Source organism: Heterocephalus glaber, unplaced genomic scaffold, assembly GCF_053883595.1.
Source record: "Heterocephalus glaber isolate CG9 unplaced genomic scaffold, H.glaber_assembly_v1.0 deba00001472, whole genome shotgun sequence".
NCBI classification, from domain to species: domain Eukaryota; kingdom Metazoa; phylum Chordata; class Mammalia; order Rodentia; family Bathyergidae; genus Heterocephalus; species Heterocephalus glaber.
Window position 1 is genome coordinate 65,130,192 of NW_028258315.1, and position 13,357 is coordinate 65,143,548.

At 34.2% G+C, this 13,357-nt stretch overlaps 1 protein-coding gene across 37 annotated transcripts in view; it reads left to right on the forward strand.

The window, feature by feature from the left end:
- Lrrfip2 (LRR binding FLII interacting protein 2) overlaps nt 1-13,357 on the forward strand; it is a 114,105-nt gene that overhangs the window by 54,022 nt on the left and 46,726 nt on the right. For 11 of the 37 annotated variants that reach the window (XM_087182088.1, XM_087182087.1, XM_087182100.1 and 8 more), the window contains 9 exons: nt 3,036-3,092; nt 3,188-3,232; nt 4,988-5,053; nt 7,063-7,137; nt 8,415-8,465; nt 8,547-8,591; nt 9,380-9,430; nt 9,882-9,938; nt 12,160-12,237. The exons of 9 other annotated variants lie outside the window; for them this stretch is intronic. In XM_087182088.1, the coding sequence (XP_087038214.1) occupies nt 3,036-3,092; nt 3,188-3,232; nt 4,988-5,053; nt 7,063-7,137; nt 8,415-8,465; nt 8,547-8,591; nt 9,380-9,430; nt 9,882-9,938; nt 12,160-12,237 (525 nt within the window). The remainder of the gene's footprint in view (nt 1-3,035; nt 3,093-3,187; nt 3,233-4,987; nt 5,054-7,062; nt 7,138-8,414; nt 8,466-8,546; nt 8,592-9,379; nt 9,431-9,881; nt 9,939-12,159; nt 12,238-13,357) is intronic. 17 more of the 37 variants (XM_087182118.1, XM_087182112.1, XM_087182111.1 and 14 more) reach the window with 8 other exon arrangements.

The following is a 13,357-nucleotide window of genomic DNA, read 5'->3' on the forward strand; positions in this document are numbered from 1 at the left end:
GACAGCAGCCCTCTTTCTGTCCCTTATATTCTATCCAGGCTACACGCCCTTAGAATGGGTAGCACTCATACCCAGGGTGGGCCTTCCCATTATCCACACCCAGAACTATGCTAAACCAGTCCGTGGAACAATTTAGCTATTACACACCCTTAATCCCAGCATCATGCACTCTAGATCCAGCCACCTCTGAAAAGCCCCACCTATGAGCTTATGAGGCTTTGGGGGGATATCTAGACATAAGCGATAACTGCCATGAAGATAAATAATTTGGATAACAGTTCTATGATATATGTGCAGTTTAAGCAGTGAGAGTACTGATTGGAAATACTAGTTGGAATGAGACCAGTTTTGGTAAGAGCTTAAAATGCAAGTTAATTATCAAGAGGGTCCATCTTTATGACCTTGTAGATTCCCAGTGGTTTTTTTATTTTTATGGGCACTGGGAATCGAACTCAGGACTTTGTGGTTGCCAGGCAGGTGCAGTGACACTGAGCTACATTCCTGGCCCCAACCTTGTAGGTTCTTAATCCTGTGCTAGACCTTTCTTTTCTGTGAAATGAAGAGATTAGATTAGAAGGATCTAAGGACCCTTAAAGCTCTTACAAAATAATTCTAGAGTTATTAATGGAGTCTTTTTACAAGGATTTCCCTCTGTTTATTTCACATTTGCCACTATGTAAAAAGTATTCAAGGTAGGAGAGGTCACTAAAACTATCCAAAGTGGTTCACCTTTCTATATAAGAGTGGTGCTAGTTGTTAGACACTTAGTAGAATATATGTTTTGAGTGTTTTTGGTGTAATAGAAGTTTGCTTTGAATTTGCCTCACTTTTACCTGAACATTTTTCAGATAGGTTTAGAGAAGTACCATCCCATCTGGTAGCAATTAGCCATGTATGAATAATTAAATAGAGTATAAAGTGAAATACAATTTAAAATTTCATGTTTCATTTTCACTTCCAGCATTTCAAGTACTCAGTAGCCCCATGTGGCTCATGGACTATGATATTGGAGATCACAGATTAGAACATTTCCATTGTCACAAAAAATGCTATTAGTGCTTAGTGAAGGTATAGTTTATGACTATGGGATAAACTATATCTCTGTTCAAATTAACTACTCTGTATGGGATTTACATTTTACTTTGTAATCTTCTGAAGTCTTTTAGACCAAATTTCAAATGGAACTAAAAAGAAAACCTGTTGAAGTATAGAGGTATATCAGTTCTTAATAAGGTGTTATATTTTAGAATTTTAAAAATCATAGACATACTAGAAAATAAATATGGATTCATCTGTCTGCTGTATCTTTGAGATGTGTTTCTTAGATGGTTTTTTTTTTGTTTTTTTTTTAAGAAATGCTCTTGGAATGGAAAGAAAGGATAGCATAAATGGAAGATTGGTCATCAAGCCTTGAATATCACCCTAGGATATGTGGAATATAGAATTAACTCACCTGTATAGTACAGTGCTTTTAAAACTCACCAGGCTGACTACTCAGAATTGATTACCACTTAAACTGTATGTTGGTTGGGCTAACACATTACTGCCCCCCCCCCTTTTGTGGCATCACTGAATAAAGAAAAGGAGGAAATATGCTTGGTTAGAACACCTGAATCATTTCATCATAATGGTGGTTGTAAACAGACTTTAATACAAATTTGATCAAATACAGCAGATCTTAACCAGGAATTAAAAAATATATATACTCAAAGATCATAACAAAATCAATTTATCAAACTGATGTTTTGATTGAATTACTGTTTCTGTTTTGAAATGGTCAGATATAGCCCCATCTATTTGTTTTATTTGTGTAACAGTCATGCTGGATTGCCATGCAACATTGATTGATTTTGGAAAAGATAGCATTGATGTTGATAGCAATGAACTCAGACATTATGTGTAGTTTTTTAGTCAATTTAAATTATTTTACCACTTTGGACTTTGCAATTCTCAAAGATCAGAAATTCCTTATGGTTGCAGATGATTATGTTCTAGTGACTTACCATGTGGTTTCACATGACTATGGTTTTAATGCTTCATTGCTAATAGTTGAATGTGGAAAAGGTTAAAATTGCATATAATTTAGTCAGCTGTTAGGTGTGGTCAATCTTTTATAAACTTTTTTTTTTTTGGTGCGGGATCGAACTCGGGTCTTTGTGCTTGCGGGGTAGGTGGCGGCACTACTGAACTAAATCCCCAGCAATCTTTTATAAACTTAAGGCAACTCTTGACAGCTTTACTAACGCTAAAATATTTATATACTTTCTTCTAAGTATAAGTAGTTCTTTATATTAACAGCACACAATCGGGGTCTGTTTCAGTTCTTTTCCAACTGGAGTGGTGAAAGGAAAAAAACCCTTATTTACAGTTAGCATAAAATCATCATCATTTGAGAGAGGGTCTCAGTATGTAGTTTAGGCTGGTCTTGAACTCACTAGGTGGCCCAGGCTGGCCTTGAACTCAAGAGATCTTTCTATCCCAGCTTCCCAAGTGCTGAGAATTATAACCCAAGTGTTTTAAAAGCCATATACAGTCTCTTTAAAATGTATCTGTGATAAATGTTTCTTCTTGCCTTGCATAAATCAACATTGCCCAATGGGGAAGACATTATCTTTAATGTTGAACTCAACATCTGTTAATTATACTTGCCTATTTTTATCTTAGTATTTTGAGCTTTCTTGGTCATACATACATAGCAACCTAGAAGTTGTCAGACATTCGTATACCTGATAAAATAAAAACAGCGTCAAGATTATTTCTATTTTCTCTCCAAGCAAAGTACACTGTGTCCTTAAGCTCAGTTTTTTGGTTTATTTCTTTGGTATCGGGGATCGAGCTCCTTGCGGGTATTGGGGTTCTTGGACTTGCAAGGCAGGCAGTGGAACCACTCTAAGGTCAGTTTTTGAAGCTTAAGTTCTCTGAACCTGCTTGCTCTAAGGAGTTGCTATGCTGTTAACTAACTGTTCTTTGCTCTGTTGTTCTGATAAACACTTGTCTGTGCAGTGATTGATTTACATTACGTTTTCCTTTCTCAGGAAGATTCAGAAAGGGCCAGGTATTCCCACCGGTCCAGTCATCATCGTCCTTATCTGGTTTGTAATAACTTATCAACTCACCTCTGATACTTTTATTCATTAATTTAATTTAGTCACTCACAAACTTTTCTGTTTGTTTTTGGTTTTATAAGGAAGTTGAGAATACATTGTCCCTTCAAAGTCTTGGAACTCACAGGGTTTGTATTTTAAGTTCTTTCATACCATAATTGCAAAGCTAATGAGTGTGAGCTTTCTTCAGCATCAGCTTTTATCAGCAATCTGACAATGTTCATTTATGGTGTTGTCTTTAAAATAGAAAATACTGGCAAAATTCTTTCATCAGAAAGTGATGTTTTCTTTCAAATTATTGCTGTGGATAACTAATTTCTAAAATCTTGAATATTTTCATCTACTAATGTATGTCTATTTTTTCCTGTAGAAGGACCTTTGATTTCAGAAAAGATAAGATTGATTTTGTAGAATAACATCTGCTTGCTTCTAACTTTTAGGTTCCTTCTACTTTTATGTCTTAAAAAAGAATTTTTAAAGTGGAAAATAGCTTTAGAGTTTGCCTGACTAATTACAATTTTATTACATGGAAAGATTGATTGATTTGATTCGATTTGAAAAATTCTGTGCTTGTCACATGCATAGGAATTATCATGCTTTAACTTTTTGATTAACATTTTATAGAATATCCTAGAATTTTAGCATAGATTGTTGTAAATCAAGATAAATGAAAATTTGCTCTTGAAAGGCTTTCATGTTATGCGGAGACACTGATCTCTCAAAGAATTTTAAAATTTTAAACCTTCAAAACATTGCTTTTAATTTGCACAGTGATAATGCTTTATATACATTTATATCTTATCTGTATTTTTCATCAGTAAAAGATCTTTCATGTTAAGGTCTGTATTTGTTAATTTTATCCAACTCTTATTTTCTTCTTGCCTACACAATGTATAAAAATGTAATAACCTCAATATGTTCTGGGATACACTGACATGTTTGTGTTCATAAATAGTCTGTCATGGTGTTTGTTTTCTTTGGGTGATTGTAATTACTGTTTTTTTAAAGTAAGTTTGTAAACTGTTTCTTTAATCACAAATATTTTGGTTGCTTACACAGTTAGATTTTTAAGAATATTTCCTTTATGGAAATCTCAGATAATCAGTGGACTGTACACTATGTGATTTTTCAGGAGCAAAACTCATGAATTTGTCATGTTTCCACTGGACATACTTTGATTTTTCTGTTTAAATACTTTGGAAAGAATCATATAGTGAATCAACAAAGGCTTCAAAGTTAAGCCTCAAGGGCTGTGAAAATAATCCCTTTTTATTTTTAATTTATGACATTTTTCTTTGCTTTCCATTAGTACTATCTTGGGCAACAAAATGTTTTATTCTTTGTCCTCAATCTTGTTTTTGTTAATCCAAAGGATTGCTTTTGGCTTTTAGGTAAGAAGATAATGGAAGGAGGGGACTCCGTTGTCCTCTGTAGTTAATGAAGAAGATAGAGGGTCTCCGTAAGGTGTGGGGTGATGGACTCCGCATTCTCCCTTGTTGTAAATCCTAATCAAGTTTTCTTTACCTGGCTAGACACTAAGCCAGGTGCTGGGCACAGGAGGAGGCAAGGAAGGATGAAATGTAGAGAGGCCATATATCTTAGCCATTCAAGTGCAATGAATCCTTTATTTTTTATTTATTTATTTATTTTGTTTGGTATCGGGGATCGAACTCGGAACCTTGCGCTTGCGAGGCAGGCGACGGCACCACTGAGCTAAATCCCCGGCCACAATGAATCCTTTATTAACAGCTGGAAAATAGATTGCATGTAGACTACTCTATATCTTATACTGACTTTTGTATGGATTATCTCTAGATGAATTTTATTATTTTAAAAAATTCTCTATGCTTTCATTAAAGTTAACTTAAAGTATTTACTTCCAGAATCATTCTCATAGTCAGTCTTATGGAATAAAGAAGAGATCTTCTGCTTCTCATAAAGATCCACTGGTTAGTTCTGCTGTGTGTCATTTCATAATTTACTGATTACTTTAGGTAATTTAAGAGTTATGACTGTTTTGATATGCTCCTAAGACATTATTGAAACTTTATAAGGTGCTGAAACATGATACATTAGAATCTTATTGAAAGTAATTTTGTTTTTATTCATAAGATTTAATGGCAGATTAACAAATCCTAATTCTAAAGGCTAGAATTAGGTTAGTAAGTTAATCACAAGAAGCTCATTAAGGAGATATTTTCATTTATGAACTGTCCTTTGGAATATACCTCAAGAATGGGTTTAGTGAAGATTGATCCTTATTTTAGAAACTCTGAATTTATTTAGCTTGATATTATGGGCCATACCAGTCTTTTTTTTTTTTTTAAATATATATATTATTGGTACATTTTAGGTATAAAATACATTTACATTTATCATTGGGTGTTTGTACCAGAACATGATGCATCTTAGTTTTTATTTTTTCTCCCATTACCTGTGCACCCTTCACCCCCTCCACCCTTCCCTATCTACACAGAGTTTGATTCCATTTCTTTTTTTTCTCATAATTTTTTTCTTTCCCTTCTTCCCTTTCCCCTTTCCCTTCCACCATCCCCAAACCCTTGGACCTTTTCTTATTTCAAATTATCAGTTATTCATTTTAATCAGTTTCATCCTTATTTACACTTTCAATTTCTCACACTAGAGAAACTATTCAGTATTTACACATGTGTGTCCTATTTATTTCACTTAAGAGTAGGCCATACTAGTCTTAAGTAGCTTTCATTCTTAAAATTTTTGCTTTGGGAACTGAAATAGATTTTCTTGTAGAAACTAGTGAAGTATGTAATGGCAGTTCTCATACTAGCTTACAGAAAACTCTTTTACCTATAATGTAAGTAAAGTGTAGAACTAATTAATATGCTCTCCATTCTAATCACCTTGCTAAACATTTCTGTAGGAGAAGAATGTCTATAGAATACTTTCTTGGGGCACTAGGAACACTTATATTGTCATATCACTTGCAAAAGAAGTATAGTCCCAAGCTCCCTGCTAGTTCAAGATTCCCATGAAAGTGATGGGATGGGGCTTTGGGAGGAGTTGGGTGGTAGAAGAGACCGGGAAGGGAGAATGTAATGGAAGGAAGATGAGTCAGAGGCCTTGGCAGTTTTTGTATTAGAGCTATGGGCAGAGATGAATCATGGTGCCTTATTGAGGATATGAGTGGGAAGTGGCCCAGGAATGCAGGGTCAGGAGTTGTAGAGGTAGGGTGGTAGTAGTGTCCTTGATTGCAAGGTCAGTAGTAAAGAAAGAAGACTTTTAAGTCAGAGATTATATACATTTACTTAACACTGGCCTAAAAATGATGGCTAGAGAAGTTGGAAAGGAAATTTTATAGGTAATTTCACTGTTTCAAGCAATCACATTGTATAAAATTGTTATTTTTATATTGTGTATTAGAAATGAGAAAAAAAAAAAAGAAATGAACCTGCTATAGATTTAGACCAAACCATATTTAGTGTGTGCTTCTGCCCCTCTTTCTTTCTCCTTACTTTCCCTTCTTGTAATTTAATTTCATCAGTTTATTTTCACAAATAATGGGAGTAGGAGAAGTTTGGAATCAAATAACTCATCATTTCTGTAGTTTTGCCAGATGGACTATAAGAATGGTAATTATTCAGCTGTCCTAGATTTTTCAAGGATGTTCTTAAGTATGACATGAGAATAAATTATTTTTATTTATTTTTGTCTAACAGTTTATTGTATTGTTTTTAAAATAATAAAATGTTAGTAATGACTTGTTTGAAAATATTTAAATTTTAATACTTTTTTTGGGAAAGACTTGAAATAATTATTACATTGATTTTTTCTTCATATAATCCAGTGCTTTAGAAGAAATTGTTTTGGTCAAGGAAATTTGGTAGTATCAGATTTTGCCTTTATGTGTTCAGATTTTGTCTGTGTTGTTGAGTCAGCAGCATTTAACCTAGGAAAATATGTTTAATTTTGCTTTTTGCAGAGTGGCCTCTACTTTGATAAGAGGAACTATAGCAGTCTTAGACATAGCAAACCTACCTCTGCATACTGCATTCGGGTCTGTCTAAAGTTTTTTGGCTTCATGTATTTTATCCACTTTTAACACATTTCTAATCCCCCATTTTGCATTTTGACTAGTTGTAACTAATAGACAAATGGCTGTGTACATACCAGTTTTTGGTAATTGAATTCATATAGTCCATGTGAGTGTGCCTTCAAATGAAACTGTTAGAGTAGGCCCAAGTACATTTCATAAGATGGGTACCCTTTTTAAAAACTTTACACATGAAAATATAAACTGTATACGAGATGAGAAGAATGTATTTTTTAAATGTTAGACTCTTGTTTTTAAAGCATTTGACGTATCATACATTTAAAACATACATTCACTGTATGAGACACAGTCATTTAAAATAATTCAGGGCTGGGAATGTGGCTCTATGGTAGAGCACTTGCCTAACATGTGTGAGGCCCTGGGTTTAAACCTCGGAACTTGGGGAATGGTGGTGGTGAACTTGTAAAACCTGCACACATAATTTCAGTACCATTATTTCTATGTCTGATTTGTTTTAGTAAAAAAGACATGAAAATTATATCCTTGGTGACATCAGGAAAAGATAATTGTAATCCTTTAAAAAACATACTGTAGGGGACCAAGAGATGAAGGGATGGGGAGGGAGGAAAAAGGAAGGGGAAGTAAAAAAAAAATACCCACCATAAGTATAATCACTGTGTACTGCAAATATGTACTAATAAAAAAATTTAAAAAGCCATGCCCTTTCAGTACATGCATTCATGGTGACTGGTACAGTTTATTCAGTTAAACTAAAGCAATTTGTCCATGGCATCTTTTGACATACCAGTTTTCTAAATTGTTTGGAAAAGAATATTTGTGGCTGTAATTCAAAGCTAACTTCTCTGTTCCCCAGTACCCAGTCTAAACCCATTAGAAATTTGTCATGAAGTCAGTGAAAATATCACAAGAACTTCTGATAACTGGGATGTGGTTGCCGTTTGGCACACTCTCAGTGTCATGGCCCTCTTTTCTTCAGTGTTTCTTAGGTTCCCACCTCATATCCTAACAATATTCAAAGGTCCATAGGACTTAAGACACATTTATAGAAGACTTAGCAGATGATTTTGTTTCTTATCCCTTACAGTTGGTATTACAAAAAAGTTTCTAGTAACAGGTTTCTTAGTGCATGTGTTTCTAAACTACTTTTAAGTAAGCAGGAATTGCTAATGAATTATAGAATATAAAACTATAAGCTTCTTGCTCCCAGCATGCTGAGACCAGTTCATTTTTGCTTATTTATTTTGCTTTGTTTTTCTTAGCAGTCTTCTTCCTTCTACAGTGACTCTTTGGCAATATCTAAGAGCAACAGGGTTAGTACTTTCTGAAGAAAGTGTTGTCTTTAAAACTACCAATTATGTTTCTTGAGGTTTAATAATGCATTTTTTTCATAGGTTTCTTCTACTGCAAATTCTGGTCTGCTGAGAAGTACTAGTCTGGTTTGTGTTTTCCTCTTCTGCTGTGTGTACTGCTGTAGGGCCATAGTTATGGTGCTGTGTTTCCTAAAAATTTTTCTCCAAAATCGTCAAAGACACAAGGGTTTAGTGGCATGTATATTGCAGAATGTACTGTTTGTACTTAAAATATAAAACTTTAGGACATTGAGATTAGGGGGTCTTCCCTTCATAGAGGTAGATACTGCTGACTGTTGCTTAGACGCTGTTTCCTGCAAAGAAGGTAGATTTGCATGGGTCCCACCACACATACTTTTGTGAGATGGCTGCCCATGGAAAGGATGTCCTATTTTTCTTTAGGACAGCTGTGACCTTGACCATGCTAATCTGTATTCTAATAAAGCAAGCTGGCTAGAAAGCTAAAGCAGTAGCTTTGTGTAATGTGCAAGTTGTTATTTGGTTGTTTTCAAGGTTATAGTATTGTGACCTGTACTAGTAGACTGGGACTCTTGAGATTTTATGACTTAATGTGATAATGGGCAGAATGTTCTCTTATGTCAGTTTCCTTTTCTGCTATGTTTTCTCTTTTTGAGATAATAAATTAATAATCTTAGCTCTCTTATTTTCATAACATGACGGTGAGAGAAAATACTATAACTAGTGGTGCTATTGTATGAAATGTGAAGTTTGAAGTTATGAGACTGAACAATTTACTATCTTCAGTTTTCACTTCATTCTTCAAAACTTTCGGAACAGAGTACTGCAAAAGAAAAAGTTATTTTTAAAACAACTTTGATGATAAATAGATAAATGGCATTTCTTTTGTTCTTTAGACCTTATTATACAGTGGTTCCAGATTATATAACCCCTATGGTTCTCAAACTGTAAGTCTATACAGGGAATTTGTGAGGAGGGGAATGATATAGGAAGGTACAGATTACTTACAAAGAAAAGGTTACTTAATCTGAATTGTAATTACAAGATGTGATTTATTCACTGAACTAGCCATGTATGGCTCTTATTCACACTTTGTGAAAGGGCTTGCTTGAAATTGTGGCTTAAGTATGAGGGGAGTAAGTAGAGAAACCTCTTTTGTTGCGCCTTAGTTTCTCCTGAAGAAGTCCAAGCAGCTCTTCTGAGGACATCTCTGTTATCTCCTCTCAGAGGGCTGGTGGATCCTGAGGGTGGGAGTAGGGTTGAGTTCCAGACTAGAGAATTATAGTTACCTTTACCCTGGGAATAAGGGTCAGGTTAGGTCTGTGATCATTAATGTGTTCCCCAAAGAAAAAGGAGTTGCTCATTGTTGTAAAGCCTTTCTTCTTCAAAACTTTGTAGCCATCTGAATACAGTTATTACTCATCAAGAACAAGTTCAGCCCGAAGCAGTCCTGTGGTGAGCTGTCTAATTTCTTTGCATGCTATAAATAGAAACTTTTGGTGTGTCATTAATCTGTATGCACTGGTTAGAATATTGAGGATGTGCTGTGTTTCACTCTTGTGCATGGATTGTGGTATTCTCTCAGTACTCAAAATCAAGGGCGGTAGTAATTAATGATTTCTGTATGAATGTGACAGCACATAATTTAAGTCTGGAACCATCATCACTAGAAAATTTTCAAGTTTTTATGTTTAGTTGTTGTTTCTGTGAAACTTGTGTTTTCAGCAGTATGTAATTCATTTTTGCGTTGGGTACCCTGTTTTTTCTTTGTGTCTTCCTACATTGAGCCATTTCACTTTCTTACTACCACTTTTGTCGTGGAGTGGAAGAAGAAATAAAACAAGCCAGGTTTTAAAAATTGTGTAGAAAACAAAACTATGACAGTTCTAGTAACCTAATTTTTCTAAAGTATTAAAGTTTATTTTTCAGTTTATAAAAATAGCATTAGTTAAGGAACATCCACAGTAAAAGCCTCCAGACCAATCCTCAGATGGAGCCTCTGTTCCTTTCAGAAATATTTTATGTGTGTATATGAGTACTTTTTATTTTTAACATAATCACTGCTCCCCAGTGTTTTCTTTAAGTATCTTTCTGTATCTGTTCATACAGAATTGTTTCATCTTCTTGTCACATTAAAATTTTTTTTAACAAGTAAGCTATGTCCCTTACTTTTTCCATTTAATTCTTCTAGAGGTAGTTTCATATCAGCACAGTCTTTATAATGGCAATATATTACTCCATAAGTGCATAGGTATGCATTTTGAAAACCATTCAGGTTGTCAAATATTTGAACCTTCTTTTATTGTTTTTGTTTTTACTTTTTTTGAGATAGGGTCTCATTATGTAGTTCAAGCTGGATTTGAACTCACTATGTAGTTCAAGATGGCCTAGAACTCACAGCAGTACTCCTGCCTTAGCCTCCTGAGTTGCTGAGGTTACAGGTGTGCACCACTATGCCTGTCTGTGATGAACATTCTAATCCAAGTATATTTTGTATACTTAAGATGAGTAAATTATAAAGTAAATTGCATATAATGAAATGATGAGATCAAAGAACATACATTTTAATTGCTATATATTACCATATTGACAACCACAAAACAACCAGTACTAATTTGCATTTCCAATGGCAAATGATGAGTTTAGAAACTACCTTGTTATCTTTAATAATGTCAGAATTATTAGTCTCTTAATGATCATCAAAGATTACTTTTTAGAATGGAATAGATGAGCTATATGGGCTGTCTTTTACATTTATGATTAGTTCAGTTCTGCAGTTTCCAAGTGGCAATTTAAAAAAACGCCACTCCTATATTTAACAAAAAATTTCACAGGGATGTTTAAGGACATAGAGGCTTTTTGACACACAAGGAAGAAGTTAACTTTTAACTTATTCTCTTTTTAACTTACTCTTACTCTTGGCAATTTTTGGGCTTGGTAGCATTTTTAAAGTCTCAGATGTAGTGGCCCCTTGCAAACAAAATTTGATAATATATTTTCAGTCAAATGTAGGACCATGTCTTGTGAGACACCTAGGTCCTACTTCATTTGCAACTTAGATTCAGAGTTACTATCTTAGTGATGCCAGAATGATTTCTTAGTGATGTCAGAATGGAGATTAAACCATACATACTGAAGGTGAGCCTTCTGTTGGTGAAGCAGGAAGAAGGCTTACCATGTAGGGTGACACTAGAAACATCTCCGAGTAGTTGCATAGGGATCAATAAAGGGAAATAAGAATCATCACTTCAGTGTCCTTGCTGGTAGGAAATTCTGTCTTTAATATATAGTATTTCATTTAAAAATATATTTTTTTCTTTCTTCCAAACTAAAACATTAAGTATATTTATTGACCCCTGATAGAATCCCATGGGGGCTGGAGGTTGAAAAGGCATGATATCTCTAGTTTTGGCTAGTTTATTCAGACTTCCCACTTTGTTTAACTTAAAGAAAGTTTTACTTTTTTCTTTGTGCTTTTTGGAAATATCTTTTTTTTTTTGAGTTAGCTCATTAGTATGCCTTGTAATAGTTTTTCTACTTAATAGCATATACTAGATTACACCAATTATAATGCTTGTAGAGTGTGTGCATGTTTCTCAAAACCTTCAGTCTGTGCTTAAAATTAAGACTGTAGTGAAGTTGAATCTTTTTCATTATCTGCATTTAATACCTATAGTTTATCAACGATGACAACATGAGTATTGTGTCTTCTGATCATGCCAGTCACGGGCGCAGGGAGAGTGTGGTGAGCATGGTTTGTATGCAAATACGACAATTTTTAAAGTGATGACAGTGTGTGATCATGTGAAATAAAGTAAAATTTATATTTGACAAAAATGAGCATTTTCCTTACATTTATTTATGTGAATAATTTGCCTTATATCATGTTTTTGAGAATACATGCTCTCACGTCTCGTATATCTGAAGTCATTTATTGAGGTCTTCACTTTTTATTCTTTGTTGATTTTTTTTTTTCTTTTTTTGGCTTTTTTGAGACAGGATCTTGCTATGTAGTCCAGGCTGACCTCAAATTCGTGGCAATCCTCCTGCCTCAGCCTCTTGAGTGCTGGGATTACAGGCATGTGCCACCATGCTCAGCTTCTTTGTTGTTATTTTGTGTGTGTGTGAATTTATATGTACAATTCGCCAAAAGAAAGTTTCTCAAAAAAAGTGCTTCTATCACTGTATAAAACTCATAATTACAAATAGTATGCCTTATTGCTTTCTTTATTGTTGTATTTAAGCTTAACCAATGATTATCCATCTGAGACCTATGAACTTTTTTTGATGAGTTACTGAAAACAAAATTAGGAAATTCTACTTTCAGACATTCAACTAAATAATTATTGAGAGAACAAATAGCTATATTAAAATACAAATGGTAGAATTTCAGGTTATTCTTTTTTTAAAAATAAAGAGGCATGAGAAAGATTTATTAGAGAAAAATACAGTATGTACTTGAGTGGAGTGTGAGTGCTCAAAGAAATGAAGCACCAGGTTATTCTTTTATGAAGTTGGAAATTTATTATAGAGAGTTGATGGTATTTTGTTACATTTAAGGAACTGAGTTTTGTAATTACATTGTTGAGGATTGTGTGTCAGATTGGAAATAGAATAAAGGACCCTAAAGAGGCTATAATTCTTTTAAGAAAAATACAAAGTATTTAATATGTTATGAACAATTGTAAACTCAGAATTTTCATAGAGGAAAGGAACACCAAATGTTTGTGAGATTTGTTGCCAAAAATGTATCTCATTAAAGCATTTGTTGTCCCCTTGCCAACCTGTTAGTGCTCATGCTCACAGCTGAAATACAAAGAACAAGCTCTAACACCTCAAGAGTTCCTTGCAAAGCAATGGAGTGGAAAGGGCAG